General features: G+C 41.1%; 2 protein-coding genes across 5 annotated transcripts in view; one reads left to right on the forward strand and one right to left on the reverse strand.

Annotated features, from left to right (window-relative positions):
* Positions 1-15,689, reverse strand: part of LOC143035934 (failed axon connections homolog) — a 29,169-nt gene extending 13,480 nt beyond the window's left edge. The window contains exons 1-3 of one of the 4 annotated variants that reach the window (XM_076203159.1): positions 15,545-15,689; positions 5,501-5,635; positions 2,421-2,553 (exon numbers count right to left, since the gene is read on the reverse strand). In XM_076203159.1, the coding sequence (XP_076059274.1) occupies positions 2,421-2,553; positions 5,501-5,631 (264 nt within the window). In that variant the 5' untranslated portion in view covers positions 5,632-5,635; positions 15,545-15,689. The other 3 variants (XM_076203158.1, XM_076203156.1, XM_076203157.1) reach the window with 3 other exon arrangements.
* Positions 15,690-16,453: 764 nt separating this feature from the next.
* LOC143035670 (uncharacterized) lies at positions 16,454-20,693 on the forward strand. Its single transcript, XM_076202536.1, has 3 exons — positions 16,454-17,018; positions 17,133-17,377; positions 20,507-20,693. The coding sequence occupies exons 1-3, from the start codon at positions 16,845-16,847 to the stop codon at positions 20,691-20,693; spliced, it is 606 nt and encodes a 201-aa protein (XP_076058651.1). The 5' UTR covers positions 16,454-16,844.
* Positions 20,694-24,824: the final 4,131 nt, after the last annotated feature.

Genomic DNA, 24,824 nt, shown 5'->3' on the forward strand with positions numbered 1-24,824 from the left:
TATTCTTCCAGCTCTATCCTAGTTTTCCTTTTCCTGACCCTGTTCCTCCCCACTTTCTTCACTACTATCATGGTCAGACCTCTCATTTTCATCATCTTCAAGAAGGTCAACTTCAGCATGTTTAGTCATTTCTTGATTATCTTTTGATGTCTGGCTTTATATTATGGGCTCAAACATATGGCTGGGCGGATAACGAACGAACGAACTCCACCTCACTTACTCTTCTTCAGATTCAATTAAATTCTGCAATATTTTTCAATACAGCGAGTGTGTATGGAATAATCAATTCTAAGTGTAAGAGGTCGGTAGATAAAGGTAGACATTTAAGGTAGATCGAGGAGGTAGAAGGAATGGAAGGAAATTTCATAGTCTTTTGACCCAGGGCAGTGGACAAGGTGCAGGGATGACCCGTCATCCAGGAGGTGCTAAGATAATAGGGAGGGTGGAGGGGTGTGGAGTGTATTCAGGGATGGAATGGGTGGAAATGATTTTATGCCTTTTCCTTTTTGGCTACCTCCCTTGTAAGGGGGAAAAAGCCTTGGTATATGTATGTATGTATGATACAACGGCCGATGGATGCCAAGGATAGCTGATTCAGAATCGCGCCTTGTATATATTTAAAAGTCCAGAGTGTCGCCTAGTGAAAAATTGTTTTGTCTGTTGGAACTGTGAGCGGACAAGCCATTTTTTGTTACGACATAATGCTTACATTGTGACATAGTTTAGAAGAATATAACAAGCCTCTCCACCAATGGGACCTTTCGCAGTCAGGCTCGTAGATTCCTATTAGCGCTAGAGTTTTCAATTATCTCGGATTTCACAAGGCAAAGGGGTGACTTAGCTAATTTGGAAACCGATATTAAAAAAAAAGATACGACATAAATTGCTGCATATAAGTATTTAAAATTAAAAACATGACTCATAATGTTATAATTTTTACTTACTGGTGTGTGATAAGGCTTTGTTAATTTAATTATAATGTAAAACTAAAAATAGGTAATCATTTTTACTGAAGTATGAGCAGTAAAAATAAGAGGATGTTGATTTCGGTTTGTGCATTTTATCTGAGTGTTGAAAAATAATGGATATCACTGTCACGTCCTGTATATGAAGATAATCAGTGAGATAAAAAAATAACAACAGTGGTGGCGGACGTACGAAGTGAACGACGTTTTATGTAAAGAATAGCCTCTTAGATCTGCTGGGAGCTATTTTCAAACAAATATAATTAATTTCATGTGTGCCATGGCAGAGTGCACGTCAGATTCAAGAAAAAGTAAGAGAAACACAAATGTTAATCGTACCAAAAAAAATAAGTCTTCGATGCAAAATTATATTTTTAATACATTACATGGATTTGCCTATTGCTTGGTGCATTCAAATGAAAGTATATATCAGTATACATCCATTGAAGTCGGTAGAAAATGACAAATTGCTTGGCTTGATACAATTATAGGCTGTTTTACGAATATAATCTGTAATTATAAATAGAGGCTCAAACAATGCTATATGCCGTTTGCAATCATGAAATTAATTGACTTAGATTTCAGACACAATAATGTACAATGATACACCTCTGTACGCTTATAAAACTTGCCCAAAAAAGTATTTATTTTCCGGCAAGAATTACAAAATCTGGCGGTGTCTGGTATCAAATTGCTCACTGCGAAAGGTCCCATTGGAGAAAAAGGTGGAGGAGGAGAAAAATCATTGGTGCAGATAGGAAAGTCACACCCTTAAGGTGTGTCACTTGTTTGAGAAGTAAAAGACTATTGGATGAAAAAAAGAGTGATGTCAGAACGAAGGTGGCTTGACGTGACGTAGAGAATTCCTCTGGGGATTCTCGAGGTGTACTGATTTAGACCAACAAGCATCAGAACGACTACACCCTATTTTATTCACATAGTCTAGAGAGAATAGAAACGCTCTGAGAGGAGACGACGGATGCTGGGGTGACACTAAGACACTATTATCTAGATACATTGTTGGTCTAATTTGACGTTCTACTGATGCGTGATGAATGTGTAGTAGGGGTGTTACTACTACGTGATATGTGAAGTCTTCCATGAGATATGGATCAGAGAAATTCAGTTTCTCTTTAGACTTCACATATCACGTAGTAGTAACACCCCTACTACATTTGGTGACCCCAGAGTGACCAAATGTAATAGGGGAAGACTTCACATATCACGTAGTAGTAACACCCCTACTACAAATGAACGTCTCACAAATATTCGGAAATCCGCTCTTATAAACGCGTATTTTAATTCAAATGTGACTATCACAGTGGTGGAATCGACTGGGATGGTTTACAAAATAATTTCTAAAAGGGAGTGGGTGGTTTAGAAATTTTTTTCGTCTATTGCATTCTGACCTTTAAACAAAATAAAATCTATAGTGATGGACTGAAATCTACTGACCTTATACTCGATGTTTGCCAGACGAATGAATGATTCAACCTTGAGAGCAAAAGGGCTGAGGTTGGGACAGTATTTTCCGCGCCAAAATTGGTGCAGTAATACGACATCTTTGCCGACTGCATCCCACTGTTTTCTGTTAAAAATAAATAAGATAAAAATAAACATACAAATAAAATTAATAATAATAATAACAATAAGCTTAGCCAACAGTTTGGTGTGGATTGCAACTCATGTCGAGCGCTTATGAACAGGTCTGTAATAGGACGGATTTCTTTAGTTTTTACCCTACTTCACTGGAAGTATACTATACAAATTTTGAACTCTTTTATAATCACCAAATATTATTACTATATATCTTGAAGAACATGAAGTGTCGTATTTAAACAAAATGACCTAAGCTAAGGGTCTTCCTAGTTAGAGTAAACCAAATACATTTAAAAAATACCCATCAAAATATGCTATTCAACCCATTTAAAGGTCAGTAAGCAAAACATGTCGCATTCAATAAAGAAAATAAACACCAGATATACATACATACACACATATACCAAAGGCTTTTTCCCCTTACATGGGGGTAGCCAAAAAGAAAGGCATAGAAATCACTCCTACCCATTTCATTTCCCATATATTCCACTCCCCTCCACCCTCCTAACTTTGCACCTCCTGGATGACAGGTCATCTCTGCATCCTGGGTCAGAAGCAGTGTCGCAAGACACAGCACATCTACAGCAAGGCCGCTTCATAAATGCGGCGACCCCCCTCTCCATCTCCTCATGCAGGAAAGGAGGAGATGGGGAGAAATCCCTTCGGGCTGCATCAAATTTTTTCTCATCCATACTTCCTCACCCCCCATCCCACACCCACTCCCCCTCATGCATCACAGCCTCATCTATACACAACCCTTCTCCATTCACCCCTATCTTCTGTCCTCTCCCATCCTTCCTCTACAGACATTCCTCTCTTTTGTAAAGCCCTTTTCACCCCATCCATCCATCTCATCCTAGGACGCCCCCTCATATTCACTCCTTCCACCTCCGCCTTCCACACTTCCTTTACTAATCTTTCTTCAATCATTCTTTCCATGTGTCCAAACCATCCTAATACTCTTTCATCAACCCTATCTCCCAACTCCCTTTCCACCCCTGTTCTCCTCCTCACCTCCTCATTTCTCACTCTATCTAGTTCCACCTCCGCCTTCCACACTTCCTTTACTAATCTTTCTTCAATCATTCTTTCCATGTGTCCAAACCATCCAAATACTCTTTCATCAACCCTATCTCCCAACTCCCTTTCCACCCCTGTTCTCCTCCTCACCTCCTCATTTCTCACTCTATCTAGCCTAGTAACCCCTATCATACTTCTCAGACATTTCATCTCAAACACATTCAAACTCCTTCTTCCTCTCTCATGTTCCATGTTTCTGCCCCGTACATTGCTGTTGGCACAATCACTCCTTCATATAACGTCCTCTTAGCACCCATTCCCAGATGTCTATTTCTCATCACACTTTTTAATCCACCAAGGCATTTACTTGCTTCTCTCAATCTACATTCTACCTCCACCCCCACTCCTCCCTTTCCTGTCACATTTGCACCAAAGTATCTGAAACTATCCACTTCCTCCAGTTTCTCACCCTTAATGCTCACTTCCAGCCTGCTTTCACTCTCTCCCCTTGTACATCTCATCACCTTACTTTTGCCCACATTTATCTTCAGCTTCCTTCTTTCACACACCTTCTCAAACTCTGTCACTAACTTCCTCAATCCCTCCTCTGATCCTGCTACAAGCGCAGTGTCGTCAGCAAACAACAGCTGGCTCACCTCCCACTTTTCTCTATTTTCTTTAATCATCTCCAACCCCTGATCCACTACCCTTGCATTCACCTCTCACACCACCCCATCCATGTAAAGATTGAACAGCCAGGGCGACATAACACATCCCTGACGAAGTCCCACCTTTACCTCAAACCATTCACTCTCTCCATTTCTAATCCTAACGCAAGCTCTACTACTCTCATAAAAACTCTTGACTGCTCTTAACAGCTTTCCTCCTATCCCGTATATCTGCAGTACCTCCCACAGTGCCTTCCTGTCTACCCTGTCATAAGCCTTTTCCAGATCCATAAAAGCCAAAAAAACATTCTTACCTTTTCCTATAGCTTTCTCACATATCTGTCTTACCACAAAGATCTGATCTACACAACCCCTACCTGTGCTAAAACCACATTCTTCCTCACAAATTACTCCTGTTCCTCTCCTAATCCTCTCAATCAAGACCCTCCCATAAGCCTTCCCAATTACACTCAACAAGCTGATCCCTCTGTAACTACTACACTCACACTTGTCCCCCTTTCCTTTGTAAAGTGGAACTATACAGGCATTCCTCCAGTCCTCCGGCACTCTACCTTCTCTTAAACAAACATTAAATAACCTCACCAGCCAGACCACCATAACTGTACCTCCTTTTTTCAGACATTCTGCATGGCATCCATCCAACCCAGGTGCCTTACCTGCTCTCATCATCTTAACAGCTGCTTTCACTTCATCCTTCCCTATTTCTCCTCCATTTTCCTCACTCATCACTCTCATTTTCTTAGCGCTTCCCACTCCAACTACCTTTCCCTCCCTATCCTCCTTCAAATATAGCAACTCCCTAAAATACTCTTCCCACCTTCCTCTCACTGCCTTCTCTTCCATTATCATCTCTCCATCTGCACCTTTTACCTTTTCTTCTCTACTTGATTCGCCTCTTGCTCTTTTAACTTCCTTCCAAAACATCCTTTTATTACTTTCAAAATTTTCTGTCATACTCTTTCTCCATTTCACATCTGCTCTCCTCTTTGCTTCCTTTATTTTATGCTTAACTTCCTTTCTCTTTACTTTGTACCTCTCGTACGATGAATAGATAAATTGAACAAAAACAGACCTGAAAAAAATCTTGTTAGCTTGTATCTCACAAATTATATTACTCGCTCTAAGAAATGCATGAATTTCCCTGTACAATGTCATCCTTGGCCGCTGTCTCAAAAAAAAAGAAAGAAAAAAAAAAAAAGCTTCGTCAATATCACAAACGGTACTCACCTTTTGTTCTTCATTTTTATAGAACGATGCACACGACGAGCTGCGAAACAAATACCAACGAATATTGCTGCACTGCAGAATCGTCCTGCCCAATCCTGGGGCCAAAGCATAGACAACCCTGCCGAAGCCATCTTCCTGTGAAAGCAAATGATAAGTCATCCAAAATTGTACCCAGATTAGATATCAGTACTCCACTTCTGTTATCCGACTTTGAACATAACTTATACTAGCTAGTCGTGTGTAGAACGTGCAACTTGATAATAAAATATAAAAAAATTAACAAAAACGTCATCATAATGAAGTAGGGTTAGATTGGAAAACGGGCGATGTCCATACATATGCGAGTTCCTCATCCTTTGGATATTACATATTTTACCCGCCAATTGGAACGTATGATCGTTTATCTGAGGCTAGGGATTTATGATTGTATGCTTTACGTGGTGCCACGTGATGAGAACTGGGGTTTGGAACCTGCTACCTCAGGCTATTAGTATTTTAATTCGATACATCGTTTTCCAAGGATCGTACTTATGTCCCTTGCTCTTGATGTTCCATAAACAGCGATGCTGCTTCAATAACTATGAAATATTGGGTGAAGCTTCTCGCTCAATCATCGGGGCTTACAAACGCTTCAGTTGAATGCTGGAATGACTCTACGTTCGCTGTCCACCTTTGCCCCAGGAACATCGTCCTTTATCAATAACCTTGGGGAAAAGGTCGCATGTCGATATTATTTAATCTTCAATGCATTTTTTTTATTGTCCGCAACTTGGTAGTTTACTCAACTGTCGATAGTGTGGTGATTGTGACGTCAGCATTACAGCTTGCTATCATTGTCGGTGTTTATGTCGCCACCCTGCAATCTTACTTCAACACGTAAAAGAATATTATGTTATTACAGTGGTTCCCGGGAAGGGACCTGTTGGGAAAGTATTCCATTCTTGCATTTTACTCATGTACTCAGGGCACGAAACATAACGGAACATTGGTTCGGAATTATTTGAGGCTTCGAAAAATCGTTACACTACATCTAAAAACCATGTGAGCACAGAACTGAATTCGGTACGCAACTGTGCCTGCAGACACTGCTGTGTTCACAGGGGCTCCAGGCAGTTGTGGTGGGCAGGTACCGGTAAAGTTACCGGTAAAACCGGTAACAACCTTAACGATACTTTACCGGTAAAAATTCTGGTACCGTTAAGGTTCCGTTAACCGATAAGCTAAACCATAACACAGCGGTAAGCGCGTCTCGGCTTGGTGGTACTGACGGGACCAGTCTCCCGCTAATTTACCGGTAAACTTTTACTATTAAACGAATATGTACCGCTAAGGTCTCGGTAAGCGCGTTTCGGCTTGGTGGTACTGACGGGACAAGTGTCCCGCTAATTTACCAGTAAACTTTAACCATTAAGCGAGTATGTACCGCTAAGGTCTCGGTAAATTTTTACCATAAAGCGTTGCTGGTAAAATATTTACCGTTAAGACCGTCTCGCACCATGTTAACTAGTTCCCATTTAAAACCGTTTTTTCGTCACTTTCTTTAATTTCTAAATATATATATATATATATATATATATATATATATATATATATATATATATATTTCTGTAATCAGCATACGAAACTATTAATTGTGAAAGTTTCATCGAAAAATTCCGCGTCGCCAAACGGAAAAGACCCATATATATATATATATATATATATATATATATATATATATATATATATATATATATATATATATATATATATATATAAAATGAAGGAGAGGCGAGGAAAGTAAATGCAAGGGTACTGGCCAGGACTTCGGAACTAGTAAATGTGAGATAAGCCAGTTGTTGTTTGCTGATGACACTGTGCTTGTGGCAGAATCAGAGGGATTAAGGAAGTTAGTGACAGAGTCTAGGAAGGTGTGCAAAAGAAGGAAGTTGAAAATAACTAAGGGTAAACGTGAGGTGATAATATGGACAAGGGGAGCATGTGACAGCAAACTGGTAGTGAACATTAACCACTTGTATGAGTCAAATTTCTCTTTTACTCTGAGTAATAATGAACACAGATAACATGATCAAACCAGTTCACAGAATCTGGGGGTAACTCATGTAAAAAAAAAAAAACACCATCCTTGTGTACCCACTCATGCCTCATGGTGCCTATGTAGACATCATTGTACCATAGTGGTTAAGGGAGAGAGACTGGAGGAAGTGGATAGTTTTAGATACTTGCGTGCGAGTGTGGTGGGAAAGGGAGGAATGGAGGTGAAGAATGTAGATTGAGAGAAGCGAGTAAATACCTTGGGGGATTAAAAAGTGCAATGAGAAATAGACATTTGGGAATGGATGCTGAGAGGTGATTGTATGAAGGAGTGATTGTGCTAACAGCACAGTATGGGGCAGAAACATGGAACATAAGAGAGGAAGACAAAAGGGGTTTGAATGTGTTTGAGATGAGGTGCCTGAGAAGTATGATAGGGGTTACTAGGCTGGATAGAGTGAGAAACAAGGAGGTGAGGAGGAGAACTGGGGTGGAAAGGGAGTTGGGAGATAGGGTTGATGACAGAGCATTAGGGTGGTTTGGACACATGGAAACAATGAGTTTAGAAAAATTAGTAAAAGGTGTGGAAGGCAGAGGTGGAGAGAGTGAACACAAGGGGGTGACCAAGGAAGAGATGGATGGATGAGGTAAAAGGGGAATTGGGAAAGAGGGGAATGTCTGTTGAGGAAGGACAGAAGACAGTAGATAGGGGCAAATAGAGAATGGTTGCGAATGAATGATGCTGTAATGCATGGAAAGGAAGGGATGGGGGTTCATTTCTACATGAGGGGAGGGAGAGGGGGGTCATTGATTAAATGAAGCAGCCTTGCTATGGATATGCTGTGTCTTGCTGCACTGCTTCTGACCCAGGGCAGTGGGTGAGATGCAGGGATGACCCATCATCCAGGAGGAACAAAGATAAGAGGGAGGGAGGAGGGTGGACGGGAGTGGAGTATGTTGGAGGTGGAATGGGTGGAAGTGGATTTTATGCCTTGTTTCTTGACTACCTCCCTTGTAAGGGGAAAAAGTCTTTCATATATGCATGTAAATGTAAGTGGAGGGGGAAGTGGGAGAGCCGGTTGTTGTTTGTGGATGACACTGTATTCCTAAGTGAGTCTGAGAACAGAGTGAAGAAGTTGGTGACCAAGTTTGGGATGGTATGTGAGAGAAGGAACATACAAGAAAATGTGGGCAAATGTAATGAGATGTACAAGAAGTGGGGGTAGTAGTGGTGGGATGATGGTAAGGTGAGAGGCTGTAGGATGTGGAGAGCTATAAGTGTTTGGGGTCACATGTAGCAAGGAATGGAGGTGTAGGGGGTAAAGGTGAATTACAGAGTTAGGGAAAAATGTTTAGGGAGATTAATTTTTTTATGAGAAATTGGTACCTGGGGATGAATGGAAAGAGAAGATTGTAAGAGGGAATACAGTACTACCTCTCATTAATGGACTAAAAGGGGGGTAACGGTGTCCGTTGATTTGGAGTGGTTTTTGGGTGGCATAGCGATTGTACGCACTAAACAACAGCAACAAAAACACTGAAAACACAGCAAAAACACCACAAACACAGCATCTGACCTATATATGGACCAAGAGGTCTCCTGTCGGCATGCTCCGTCTTTGTAATCCTTTGTAAATTAATGTCCGTTAATGAGAAGTCTCACTGTAATTGTATTAATGGCACTCTTTGAGATGAAGTGTGTAAGAAGTATGGTAGGTTTTACAAAGAAGGATAAAATGAAAACAATGTAGGTGAGGTGGGGAGCAGTAGAAAGAGAGCTGGCAGATAGGGTTGACCTAAGAATGCTGAGATATTCTGGACATGGAATGAATAAAAGTATAGAGACCTCCAAAAAGTGTGTGGAAGCATAGATGGAGGAAACTTGAAGGAAAGACCAGATAATGATGTGGATGTACAGGGTGATTGGAGCATTGGATTCAAGAGGAATGTCTGTTGTGAAAGGAAGAGAGAGGGCAAAAGATAGATGTGAATGAAGAATGCCTGTAAATGGTTGAGGAAATGACATATCTCAAAGGGATTTCTTCTTGTCTGCTCTGTATAATTCTGAAGTGGATGATGGGGAGGGTTGCCAATCAATGAAGCATGGGAACAATCCAACTGGCTCTTGGGCCCTAATGTGGAGGTACTGTATCTTGCAGAATTGCCTCTGAACTGAGATGTGTAATGGAGAACAGGTTTGAGCCTTCATCCATAAGGAGTTAAAATGGGAGTAACTAGGAATGGATTTTTGGAGGGATTATGATAGGTGTAGTACAGGTTTATACCTTCACTTGGCCAACCCCCAAGTCTCCCATATGTGGGAGAAAAGACTTTTTGGTATATGTTTGTATTCTGAGATTATCTTTAGTCTTTTGCTCTCTCTGGAGAAAATAAAATAATACCCTCTACACACTCTATTCAATCAATCCATTGCCCTTAGTCTCACTTGTATAAAACCTGTGTCCTTCAGATAACTGGCAACAGCCTCAGGGTTGGGGTGGAGGTCATAAGTCACACAGGGAAGATCTAGTGTTGCCTCATTGTCAGTGTGGGGCATTGTAGTATGAAGTGTCCCGAGTCATCTTTGTGGTGGTTACATTTGAGATAGTTTGAATCTGTGGCCAGGCCTATTCTGTGTTGGTACTCTTTTAATGCTGGATGATATCCAAGTGTCATTGTGTCAGTATGGTTCTTATTTAGTGTGGATTATTTATCTATCTATTTATTTATTTTTCTTTTATGGGGCTTATATCTAGGGGTTGTTATTGGAGTACTGAGATTTAAGTGAGGTGAATAAAGTGTTCCCCATTAATCTTCAGACCTTTCCCAGTCCATTCTGCAGATCTGCACTTTAAAGAAGCTTCAGCAATAGCTATCAAAACTATGCATATATAATTCTATTTTCTTAACTATATATATATATATATATATTTGAGAGAGAGAGAGAGAGAGAGAGAGAGAGAGAGAGAGAGAGAGAGAGAGAGAGAGAGAGAGAGAGAGAGAGAGAGAGAGAGAGAGAGAGAGAGAGAGAGAGAGAGAGAGAGAGAGAGAGAGAGAGAGAGAGAGAGAGAGAAAGAGAGAGAGAGCGTGCACTGTGGTAGGGGACAAAGTTACCCTTCATTCTCAAAGCATTGAAATTAGGCCTTAGGTACAAATATTGGTAAATATAATTTTGTACACATATACTTGTATGTCTAAGGGCAGGTATAGTGATGGAGGACTGGAGTAGTGCCTTTCGCCTTACAAGGGAAAATAGGACAAATGTGAGTGTAGTAGTTTCAAAGGGATCAGTTTGTTGAGTGTAGTTTAAAGGCTTATGGGAGGGTTTTAATTGAGAAGATTAAGAAAGTAACAGAGGAAGTAATTGGTGAGGAACAGTGTTGGTTTAGGAAAGGTAGGGGTTGCATGGATCAGATTTTTGTGGTAAGACATATATGGGAAAGCTTTAACAAAAGGTAAGGATGTTTTTTGGACCTTTATGGGTTTAGAAAAGGCTTATGACAGGGTAGACAGGAAGGCAGTGTTGGAAGTTTTGAAGATATATGGGATTTGGGGAAAGCTGTTATGGGCAGTCAAGAGGAATGGGACATGGAGAGGGTGGGACTGCATCAAGGATGTGTCATGCCAGCATGGCTGTTCAATATATACAGTACTACCTCTCATTAACGGACTAAGAGGGGGGTAACAGTGTCCATTGATGTGAATAATCCGTTGAATTGGAGTGGTTTTTTGGTGGCATAGTGATTGCACGCACTAAACAACAGCACCAAAAACACCGAAAACTCAGCGAAAACACCGCAAACACAGCTAAATAACGTCTGTTAATGAAAGGTCTCACTGTACATGGAGAGGGTGGTGCGGGAGGTAAGGTGACTGTAATGGGCAGGGGACTGGAGATGGTTAAAGGAAATGGAGAAAAGTCTGGGTTAGCCAGTTGTTGTTTGCTGATGTTACTGCACTTGTGGCAGGATCAGAGGAGGGATTACGGGAGTCAGTGATGGAGTTTGGGAAGGTAAGTGACAGAAGAAATTTGAAGGTAAATGTGGGTAAAAGCAAGGTGATGAGATGTACAAGGGTTGAAGATGGCACTGAGCTGAATGTAAGTCTAAAATGAGAGAGGCTGGGGGGAGGTGGATAGTTTTAGGTACAGTATTTGGGGTTGCATGTGGCAGGAAATGGAGTGTAGGTGGTGGTAAACTGTAGGCTGAGAGAAGCAAGTAAATACTTTGGGGGGATTAAATAGTGTTATGAGAAATAGACACCTGGGAATGGATGCAAAAAGATTGTATGAAGGGGTGATTGTGCCGATGGCATTGTATGGGGGCAGAGCCTTGGAATTAAAGAGAGGCAGAGAAAAAAAGTTTAAATCTGTTTGAGAAGGAATGTCTGAGAACTATGGTAGGGGTTACTAGGTTGAGTAGAGTGAGAAATGAGGTTAGGAGGAGAGCAGGAGTACCGGTATAAAAGGAGATGAGAGATTTGGCTGATGAAAGATTGCTGGGATGGTTTGGACACATGGAAAGAATGTGTGATGAAAGATTAGTAAAAGAGGTATGGAAGGCAGAGGTGGAGGGAGTGAACTTGTGAGGATGACTGAGGATGAGATGAATGGATGGGGTGAAGGTGGTGCTGAGCAAGAGGAGATGGCAGGACATAGGGATGAGTAGAGAGTGACTGTGTATAGATGTTACTGTTATGCAAAGAAGGGAGGGGTAGGGGATGGGGGGGTAGGGGGTGCTTATGTGTGAATGATATTTTGATGCAACCCAAAGGGATTTCTTCCTGTCTTCTCTTTTCCTGCACGAGGGGACAGAGAGGGGGGATCGCTGAATAAGTGAAGCAGCCGTGCTGTGGATATACCGTGTCTTTCTACATTGCTTCTGGTCAACTGCAGTGGGCAGGATATGGGGATGACCCATCATCCATGAGGAGCTAAGATGAGAGGGTGGAAAAGGTGGTGGATGGGAATGGGATGGGCGGGAGGGTATGTACATTTGACTTTACTACCTCCCTTATAACGGGTAAAAAGCTCTTGGTATATAGACAACCTATCAAAGGATCCCATAATTCTTACCTGCATGCTTGTTCTATGATATATAAATAATCATACTGCATTTATCTTAATATATATTTGTAGCATGTGCACCCCTCAACTAAAATCTAATATGAAAGTATGTATAAGCATACAGGAGCATAACTCCTGTAGTGATGCTGATTGGGTTTGGGGGTTATTTAGTGGCTAGAGAACCTGTATAATATGTAGGGAGTGTAAAGGGCTTAAAGAGACATCAGCACCGGGCCCAGATGGGGTTCACCCCAAAATGCTCAAAGAATGTGCCACCACTCTCTCTTGTCCACTTCTATACATCTTTGAAGAATCACTAAAATCAGGGACAATCCCAGATGATTGGGGAAAGGCCAATATTACTCCAATATACAAGAAAGGAAATAAAATGAAAGCTTTAAACTATCGTCCAGTGAGTCTAACGTCAATCCCATGCAAGATTTTAGAAAAACTTGTTAAGAAAACTATAATGGAACATTTGGGCAAAAACCAAATATTGTCAAATCATCAGCATGGTTTTCGACCTGGAAGATTGTGTCTCACACAATTATTATAAGTACTTTCAAGACTTGGAGGATGCTACTGAAGCAAAGGAGGATGTTGATGTGATCTACTTAGATTGTAAGAAAGCTTTTGATACTGTTCCACATCAACGTCTCTTAAACAAATTAAAAGGTGTGGGCATTGAAGGGGACATAAGGAAGTGGATTCAGGCCTTCCTGGAAAACAGAAGGCAGAGGGTTGCAATCAGAGGTGTTCATTCAACCTGGCTAGATGTATGGAGTGGTGTACCTCAAGGGAGTGTGCTGGGACCGGTTTTGTTTCTGATCTTTATAAACGACCTATTTGACGATATACAATCCAGTGGGAAGTTATTTGCGGATGACGCAAAAATTTACAGGAGAGTGAACAGTCATGATGATAAAATAATTCTTCAGGAAGACCTTTGCCGCTTGCAGGAGTGGAGCGCAACATGGCTCCTAAAATTTAATATGGAAAAATGTAAAGTGATGCATGTCAGGAAAAATAATGCAAACTATAATTACTACATAGATGGGTTCCCATTGCAGACAACAACAGAAGAAAAAGACTTGGGGGTATATGTGACACCTGACACATCACCTACTGTACATATATCCAAGGCTGCTGCCAAGGCCAACTCTATGCTAGGTAGGATCAAGAGAACATTTACTTGCATGGATAAAGAAATATTTCTAACACTGTACACAACATTGGTGCGACCCCTTATGGAGTATGCTGTACAAGCCTGGTCCCCGTATAAGAAAAAGGACATTAACATTTTGGAAAAAGTCCAAAGAAGAGGCACCAAACTTGTTCCCCAACTAAAAGAAAAACCCTATAATGAAAGACTGGATGCTTTGGGACTAACCACCCTACAGGCAAGAAGAATACGCGGGGACATGATAGAAGTCTTTAAGATGCTCAGTGGAGAAGAGGATATTGACTGCAGTCAATTCCTCCATATTGAACCGAGAGAAAGGTATGAGACCAGAGGGCACCAGTGGAAACTAAAGAAAACTAGATTCAGAACAACAAAGAGAAGCAACTTTTTTGACGCCAGAGTAGTAAACAAATGGAGCAGTTTACCGGAAAATGTAGTTGATAGTTCAAGTGTCAACATGTTTAAGAATAGATATGACCGGTACATTGTAGAAAATCTGAGAAGAGGCTACTCTCAAGAGCTTTAGCTCCCTTGCCTCTTTGACATCACTTCGGTAAGCATCACTTCAGTAAGCAGGGCATGATACCTGACTCAAATGCAGGCTAAGTTAGGTCATATTAGCTAATGCAATGTGTTAGGGGCCATTGTTACAAATATCAGTTAAGTTCAGTTTGGTAGACTAGATTGATTACTTGTTAATATTTAGCTATATTTTTACACATACCCCATAAACATATGCCCACATAAGTTCTAAATTTTCATCTTCAAATGAGGGACATGATTTTATAATTATGTTAAATGGCAGGAAGTTTTGTTTAGGTAAGTTAGCTTGTAAACCCTGGTACTGAATAGGGAAAATGCATTACATTTGAAAGACATTCAGCTTAAGAATAAAAGAGCAGAGCAACTTATAGACCAAGTGTTCAATTATTTCTCCTTTAATTATTAAATAATGCAAAGCTACAGTCCTCAGAAACCATATTTTTATTTGCTTTATTCATAGGCTCATTCCTTTTAAATATGTTGGCTGTTCTACAAATTGTCATGCATTTAAAATTACTGTGAAAATAGTGTCACGTAATTGTCACCGTACGGTTAAACTAGTCACAACTCAACTTTGATCATTGTTTAGATTTTGCTGACCCACTACAACCTGTCGAATTGATTCTTTGCATTTTGGAGAACTCGAATATGATGCCTTTTTAATCTATCATCCAGCTACTGCAATCGACCAAACTGTGTTTTAGATACAAATATACATAGTTGTGGTGCTGAATTTTTTAGGAGAGCTTGGTAAAAAATCCTGAAAGGGGTCTTAGGTAAGCCGCATCTTCTGTATATACCTGCACTTCGGGCAGCTGACAGTAGCCCAGCTGATTTACCTCAATAGGGAAACATCATAAAAATAAATGAAGCAGACTTCAAAGTCTTTTAGGATGTTTACACGAAGACAAGAGAGTACTCACATATTAACGCCCATATATTATAATATTGAGGACAACAATGCACATAAGCTTTGAGGACCACAATGGAAATAAGCTTACATGCTTTTTTGTGTTATCCTCGGCATTTGTAATTATTATTTCGAACTGGGGTTTTTTCTTATGTGCACTTCATGTATATTCATACTGTTTCAATATCAAATAAAAATACTTACTAGAAAAGCCAGGAAGGCGAATTACAATAAGCACAACAGTCAACACAGTGGAGTCTCAGTCTACACAGTGAAGCTTCGTTCCATGAAGCATTACTTAATACTTACGGGAACTTTACGTAGATGAATTAGTTAGGGCAGACTGGTCGCTAGTACTAAATTGTTCTGATGTTTGAGGCCTGGTCTAATTTTAAGTACACATTTCTTAATATTATTGACAGACTAGCGCCTCTCAAAGAGATACGAATAAAACAAGAGGACGGAACCATGGATGACAAACGAAGCACTGGGTTTGATTAGAGATAGAGAGAGAATTATTGCAAGATTTAGGAAAAGTAGAAAACGGAAGGAGTATAATGGCTATCTATACTGTAGGAATCAGGTGAAATATTGGAAGGAAAAATCCAAAGCTGATTATTGTACTAGCATGGTGAACCAGAAGAAGCTTTGGCAAACTCTGAAGACCCTAGAAGTTCACACTAAGCCTAGCAACAAAGCAGACAGGATGGGACTCATGTTAAATGGCGAGCTTGACTGATAAGAACACCATAGCTAACCACTTCAACTCCTTTTTCACAACAATAGCCACTAGAATAGTAAAATTAGAATCCCTCCCAACGGTTTCTGGGAAGTGATGCGACTCAAGAAAAAGTACTTTTTTAATATTCTGTCTATATCTCGGCAAGAAAAAACACACATTACAATCGTCTCTAGATTATCAAATAAAACAGTGTACCCCTCAAACATAGTTTTTTATGATTTTAGGTCATTTCCCATTTTCTGTCATGTTTTTATGTAATAAAATTTACAATGGACCTGTTGCATATTTAACTCTCAAACACATGTGTGTTCATAATATGCCTTTGATGGTGGTGATATATAAGCGTTTTCTGCCAATTTGGTGCAGTTTCTGGAATTTTGTCTCATTAGGGGTTTGGCACCACTGTGCCTGAGATTTGGCAAAATTTTAAGTTATTCGTGTTTGTTATCAGTCCTGTACTCTGTTGCTGTGTGGGTAGTGTGAGTAAAACCTACAATGCCAGATAGGAAGAAGGCTTCAGTTGACAAATTATTCAAAGATGTCCCAAGTGATGGGAAAGTGGCAAAAGTGAAATGCTTATTTTGCTCGACAGTACTGTCAAAAAACGGAAGTCAGATGGTAAACCATATAGTACAGTGCAAGAAATGTGGTGAAAAAATCAAGAAGTATTCGACACGTGGTAAAGGCGCCCCCCCCAAAAAAAAAAAGCTTACTGATGCTGCAACTAATGAAGGTAGATCACAAGGCATAAACAATGACCCAGGCATGGAACTGCAGTTGCTCTTGCATGATGCAACTGCAACAAATACAAACACTCATACAATGCAAAGGGCATTAGATGATTAATTTTTCACAAGTCCGATTCCAATGGCTCTGCCCAGACCTGACACAGCCACAGGCACAACAAGTAGACCTGGATCATCTGTCTCTGTCAGTTCTGGAATCACTCCAGTGACTTCCACTCCTGTCAAAGCCAAAAAGTTAACACGGCAGAAGAATGCTTCATACACATATGTTGACAAAATGACAGAAACACAAACAGTAAGTATATACCATGATATAGTTATATATTGTATATACTAATGTGTCTCCAATGCCAACATTCAGTAATCTGTCTATCAGTATCATGATTAATGGAAATCAAATGCATTACAGGAAGAAGCTCAGTTGCAGTTAGCCCGGGTTATCTATGCAAGTGGCTGTCCACTAAACTTGGTGGGTAATAAGTTGTGGGCAAAGTTCTTCAAAACTCTGAGGCCATCTCTAAAGATTCCGAGCCGGGACTCAGTCTCAAACAATCTTCTTGAGAGGATCTACCAGGAGTGTTCTGTAACTGTTAAGGAACTAGTAGCACCTGTTTCTAGTGTTGCAGTAATGTGTGATAGTTGGACTAATGTCAGGTAAGAAATGTAGGAATATGTAACATCATTATGTCACTTATTATTCCTAATAAATAGTTATAAATAATTATTGCTCTAATTAGTCCTAAAATACTGGTTAATCATAGGAATGAGGGGATCATAAACTTCATTGTGACAGTGCCAATGCCCATATTTCGGAGCAGCATTACAACATGTTAGTTTCAGTTAAAGTAACAGTCAATTACAACTCAATTACAAAATTAACTTAGACAATAATGTTTCTTTGTCGCGGCTCGTGCCGCTTAAATTGTTTTTATCGGCTTAAGAAACCTGCACAGCGAAGCTATAGCGATAATCCCATACTACACTCCTGGTCATATGGCCACTTCCCGAAGGTTGAGTGTGGTTGGAATTTTCCGCCAGAATCATCAGAAATTTAAAATTCCCGGCTCTGTGCAGGCATGCGCATTGTCGACCCCACCTCCCGCTCCCTACCCCTCCCCTCTTAGCCGGCTCGCCTGAGTCGTCACTTCAATGAGAAATGAAGGCTTCGCCTGTGGGAGGAGGGAGGGACCCTAAATCTGTGCAGGTTTCTTAAGCCGATAAAAACAATTTAAGCGGCACGAGCCGCGACAAAGAAATATTATCGGCTGAAAGAAACCTGCACTGCGAAGCTATGCATGAGACGAGAACAGGTGGGAGGAGAGGTGAAGCCTGATTCAAACCGTTATTACGTGTGTCTTTCCTATGGGAGACTTATTCATTTTATCACTCAGTAGAGGGGAGAAAAAAAACGTCAAGTACCCACACCGAAGAATGTGACATGCACAACATTGCACTGTTCACACAATGCGTAAATTATACGAAAATCGTATCCTGTTCAGCGGTTCCTGGGCCCTTGCCCACTCCTCGGTCGCCCTTTGCCCCCTCCACCCCCCATTTTTTTTTATTTTTTTTTTTATTTTTTATTTATTTTTTTTTTTTTTTTAGATGAGAGGGGTGGAGCTGTTTCCATGGTGACACATGGGACAGGGGCGACCGAGTGGTAGAGACACCGTGTCCCCAAGGGAGTCGTCGATGTCCAGTCCCTAGGTCCCGCACCCGCTCCAGAGTGGGTGCGGAGAAACCCCAGCTATGCCACGAAGTCCCTGATGCTGTGGGCGTGCGGGGCATGGCCCGGGTCGGCTCTCTCCAAAATGCGGCAAAGCAGGTGCGCCCGTGACCTCGGGGTTAGGGGAATCCTAAATTTCGAGTTGTAGAAGAGATGATCCTCAGAAATCTCTTCCGTGTGCTCCACGTAGTCTTCGAACGCACGGACCGGGCGCAGCGGTTGTGGGCGTCCTCCCTCCCGGAAGGATTGTATTCTGAGAGGGCCAATCATGTCGTCCGCTCGGCCGTTCCTGGCCAGGAATGTTGGTGATGAAGAGAGGGTTAGGGCCGAGCAGTCCTCCTCCAGTTTGGAGAAGGACGGGTGGCGGGTGATTGCCGCCAGCTGTGAAGCCCTGTAGTCCGTAGTCAAGGCGAGCAGAAAGACGACACGTTGAGGGAATTGTTCTTCCTCCATAATGGCCTTTTCGAACGCCAGGTACTGCAGAAGACGATGCAAGGACCAGGCCAGGACCGGTTGATGTCTCGGTTCTCTCGAGGCGCTGATCCCCTTCATTAGGAGGGTTCACGCCCTCTGTGGCACTCGGATGTTCATGCCAAAGCGTAGCGGATCAGTGAGGGCTGTATAGTGAGGCAAGATAGTCGCCGGTGCCCTGTTGGTGGAGTCAGCCAGCCAAGTCAGGAAGTCCAGAACCGTGCTAGCGGAGATGGTCCCCATCGTGTGTCTCCGAAGGCAGCTCCGAAATCTCCGTCAGCAGGACCCACACTGCCGCACTGAGGACGGAAGGTGAGCTCTGAGCATCTTGTCTGCTGCCTCTGTAGAGAAGAGTTGGCTGAGAGCTCCCCGTAGAAACTCCAAGTATCAAGTTGGAGTGATGCTTGGAGAGGTGCGGTAGGGCTGTTGGCTAGGCAGGCTGACCCCAGTAGAAGGGGAGAAGGGCCCCATCTCATTAGCTCCCCGAACAACGGCTGGGTTGGCCAGTAGGGAGCTATCAGGAGGACCTGACCCTTGAAGGACCTGAGGGTCTGCATCACCTTCAGGAGGACCGGCGTCACCGCCACCCTCACCCGGACACTTGGGCGTTGCAACATTCAGGTAGTGGGCCAGTCCAGCAGAACTATCAAAGAGCTCTCTAGAAGGAGTGACAGCCAGGACGAGATGTGGGGAAAAAACGCTGGTGTCTACCGCATACCCTGTGCTGGATGTGATCAAGTATACATCGGCGAGACCTCCCGTGACCTGAAGACCCGGATCCGGGAGCATCGCTACGATTCCTGGAACAACATCACCACCAACGCCTGTGTTATCCACCAGAACACCAACGACCACCTGATGGATTGGGATAACGCAGAACTTTTGTTTAGTGAACCAGACAGGGTGAGGAGAAAATGCCTCGAAGCGGCCGCCATTCAAAGCTTCAAAACCATTGAGCAGAACAGAGCCATGTTTAACATCGCCCCTCCTACCATCCATCTGTTACCCGCATTAAATAAATGTATGAAATGTCCCCCTTAGTCCACTTCAACAAACTGTCCGAAATGTCCTCTTTTGTCTCCACCAAGTCCCACCCGTCCCCCTCCTCCCCCTCCACCTACCACCCACCCCTCCCTGATAATCTGGATTCTGGTTTCCAAGGAAAGACCACCTCGCTTGCGCGGGATCGGGTTTTGTGGGAGGGGAAGAATGTCTGTAGGAAAATGAAAAGATAGTAGTGTATAAAAGAGGGCTATTGCCACCGGGCGAATTGCGAGCGATTAGGGGCTTATTTGTTGTCGTGGCTTAGGAGAACTGGGCTAGGAGCTTGGACGGCGGCGATAACCTCTCCCAGTTCCTTCCCCGTTGGCTTATATGTGCTCAGAGTGTGTGTCATGCCTGTACTTGAAAAAGCTGTAACAAGCGAAACGTAGTACCAATAAAGGTTTCGATCTCACAAGGTGTTTATTCTCACAGTCTTGTCGGCTCTTGCCATTGTGATTCACATTTAATTTAATGTTTCTAATAGCTGAGTGTTTTGAATTGAGAATTAATACTGGTACTAATACTGTTGTCCTTTGTTTCAGATGGGGATCCATTATCCAGTGTCTGAGGAGTGTATGCATTAACAAATATGCACTTCAGGCTCTTCCAATCAATGATGATGCCAAGCCATCTTTGTATTTGTCCATTAGGAAGCTCCTACATTCAGAAGTATTTTGGGATCGGACTGAGGGTATTCTCAAGCTCCTGAAGAGTCATGATTTTATCTGATATAGAGGACCCTGAGGAGGAGCGGCAGGAGCCACATGACATGGAGTGATGTAGTAAGGAAAATTTGTAGTGTTCAATCCCTGAAGATTGTGCTAAGACTAGAGTGGATTTTAGAGGTCTATGATGGATATACATGGAGGAAACCATTTATAGCAGTCCATCAAACACATTTGCAGCACATGGCTATATTGTATAAAGGCACATAGACTGATCAATGCTTGTTTGTTTTCAGGTTGATGACATTGCTGGTGTATGCAGACACAATATATTGGCAAATAGCTTCATGCATATTTCGATTTTGTAAGGTTGCCATATTGGCCCATATACAGCATCTACACTTGTTGCAGCATCTGACAAAAAAGTCAATTACTTGTGCTTATTCTTATAGTGTCTGAAGATAGGTACACATATGTGGAGGGATGAATCAAGTACTTACACCTGTTTTAATATACTCAATATTAATATCTGAGCAACTTTGGCAGTTAAAAAAAAACGAAAACGAAACGTAAAAAACATGTCTAAAAATCCGCTGAGACAGCCAATCACGAAGCGCTATATTCGCTGAAGATTTGGCCCAGGTGAAGCTTCCAGCCTTATTGTTGATATTGATAGTGTCAAGAGGGGGCTTGACACTAGAATCAGGGAGCATAAGGCCGACCTCCATCACCATAGACTCACCAACGCAATGGTGGTGCATGTTGACGAATCTAGGCACCTCCCACAATGGAACCGAGCCGAGATTCTACACGAAGGTATGGATAAGAAGACCAGAAAATCTATAGAAGCTGCATACATCACCACTCGTCCGAATATCAACAATAAGGCTGGGAGCTTCACCTGGGCCAAATCTTCAGCGAATATAGCGCTTCGTGATTGGCTGTCTCAGCGGGCCAATCAGAACACAGCGCTATACGCTCGCACACCCCCTTGAGCCGTAAGGCGTGTTTATAAACTCTGTATGTATTTAGTATGCTCATTCCTTTGAGAAAGTCGTTAGACGAAACGTCAGGAATAAAAGCTTCACCTCCAGTCCATGTTTCCTTTACCGTGTCTATACAACTTGTTCACATGGATTTTCATATGTCTATAATTATCCTTTTTTACATAGTGCAAAACGAACTTCGGATTTAAGAGATTTCCAGGTATTTTGTGATATAAAACCACAAAAAATACTCCATGCATCTGGTACGAGGTGGCTATCACTTCATGAGGCTGTTCAGTGATTACTTGAACAGTGGAGGCTCCTCAGGCTGTATATTCAGGCCAGAGTATTTGAAGAAAGGTTGTGACTGTAGACAAGATAAACGAATCACTCTGAGATCATTCTGTCGTCTGCTACTTAACTTTTCTAAACTACATATGACTCCATCTCAATAGATTTAACTTGGTATTTCAGAGCAAACCCTCAACACTACACTTAATTCATGATAGCCTTCATGATATGTCTCTTTTTTTATATAGAGCTGGTTTGCCATGAACAAATTGTGTCAAAACTCAACTGAAGGGGGCCAAGCGCAAAAACTCCTTGGGGTCATATCTCGCTTCTGGTTCATTCAATTGCTTTGAAATCTTAATATGTTGTTTGTTGGTGTAAAGGGATTCTATTCTTGGTAGCAGCAAAAAAAAAAAAGTGTTTTTCTTTTTTTGACCTCAGAAAAATAATTTTTCACTCAATTGCTTTGAGAATTTTATCATAGAAACTTTGCTCATACATCTACATTTTGTAGGAATTAATTTTTCAATTTTTTTTTCTTCAAAGGATTTTTTTTTTACTTTGTTTAGAATGTCCGAGTCCCGTTTTTTTTTATATTTTTGTTGAAGTAAAAATGATACCTAACATAAGTTGATCAGAGTTTTTACCATTTTGTGAGATTATTTGAAGTCCAAAAAACATTTCGAGGTATCGGCTTCTAATTTTTTTCCTTGTCCTGCCATGTGTATTCATCTGATTGGCATGAATGTTTCACATATGATTGTGTATACATTGTTGACTTTCGTAGAGAATGATGAGGTATTTGGTCCTCCCTATCTAAAGAAAGTATTAATCATTCATAGGTGATAAGCCAGGCAGCGATAACACACTCTCCCCTTCATCTCTGCTAGTTTTTCCTTGGTTTGAGGAGTCTTGATGCCTTTTCTTTCCCCCTTTACCCTTCTTGAGGTTGGATATCTTCACTAATGCAAGCTTACGTTTGCAGGTCATCTTGCAAGACGAATATAAGAGAAATATTGCAGGAACGCAGCGTAATAACCTCTGATGTTTACGTAGGTACTGAAGAGGCCTAACTAGGAACACCACACTTTAGGGGGGAAGGAATGTCGTTTGTCGAAATTTATATAAAGACAAAATATTTTAATGGTAGTTCTACGTAGTTATAAGCATTGAATGATACCTCATTTTCTAGCGAACGCGTCACGCTATAACGTCTGGGTCATTCAAAAATGGTATCTGGTGTGGAAAGAATTTTATATTTAGAAAAAATCATTACAAAGTGATAGCTTTGAGTAGTAATGACAGGGTGAGTGAATAAAACTGAAAGTGAAATTCAATTTTTTTTTTGAGCGATATTAATCCAACAAATGAATATCTACATAAACCACTTTGTCAATTACACCTTGGACCAGATTTACATACACTCTTCCAAATGCCGGAATGCAACAATGCAAATATGATTACTGACATTAGGAACAGATACAGGACATTTTTAATTGTACTGTGTCAAGAAACTCGAAAGAAATTTGATCTAAACAATAAGTTATGGAGACTGGCAGCTAAAGGAGTTATAGACCCGACTACACGATCAGAAATGCCAATATTATGTGACCTAATGGATGAAGTACCACGGCTTAACAACTGTGACAACCACACAATTGATGGTCATTGGAGACGTATTCATTGGCATCAGTTTCCAGCGGAATTGAGAAACCCTAGCTGAGTTTCACAAATATATTCTAAACATTGTAGACGACAATGGGGAAGCAAGATTTGGGGACTTAGGAAAATTTGCATAGAAGTTTTGTCACTTCCACTGTCAAATGCAGACGCAGAGCGGCTTTTTCAAAGGTTAACCTGATAAAAAGGGAACAAAGAAATCGTCTTCAATTAGAAACTGTTAAATCTTTAATATCTCTGAGTGAATGTGCTTCTCAGCAAGGTGGCTGTGTCGGGAATAAATCCCGACAGAGGCATATTTTAGAGTAAATATGATTAATATAGACATCTGTGGTTACGGCCTCGGTTAATTTAGTGAATTGATAGCTGTAGAATTAGGATTAAGATTGAAATACAGCAATTAAGCATATCAAGCTGTATGAAATTTGTATTCTAGAAGCTTAGTATATGAAAGCATGCATAACAAATTATACAGTCTTACTTTTTCCATTTAGATAGTGGCCTATCATTTTGTTTATATGTTCGAAAACATTATATAAAGCATTATGTAAAGGACTCGACACCGTAGTTACACCAAGCTGGTAGACTACTCCCTCTCAGGAATGTCGAGTTACCGACATATCATTTCATGATTAACCCTTTTATTTACCACTTGGTGACTTTTCCGTCTTGAGTATTGGTTCTGGTGCATTACCCATCTCTAGTTCCCATGTATGGGGATTATATATATATATATATATATATATATATATATATATATATATATATATATATATATATATATATATATATATATATATATATATATATATATATATATACACACACACACACACACACACACACACACACACACACACACACACACACACACACACACACACACACACACACACACACACACACACACACACACACATATATATATATATATATATATATATATATATATATATATTGGAGTAACGCGGCAAAATATTTTCTTTAAGGCATATAGAATTGTATGCAACAGCAAATTGAGCTCTGATGAGTTTCCGATGAAGAGTTTCAAGTCTTCTAAAGATCTCTCTAGCATGGAGAGGTAAAGAAAAAACCAAGTTGCCGATAGAAGCCATCTAATGGGTAGAACAGGATACAAGGCGTTTCGCTAATCCAACCGACGGAAGGATATGTGAACCTAACTGATTACAAACCTACACCTGACGAGGAAGAACTTTTGCGGCTTGGCCTGAACTGCC

The sequence above is a fragment of the Oratosquilla oratoria genome, chromosome 19 (assembly GCF_046742065.1).
Source record: "Oratosquilla oratoria isolate Oo_2021 chromosome 19, ASM4674206v1, whole genome shotgun sequence".
In the NCBI taxonomy this organism is placed as follows: domain Eukaryota; kingdom Metazoa; phylum Arthropoda; class Malacostraca; order Stomatopoda; family Squillidae; genus Oratosquilla; species Oratosquilla oratoria.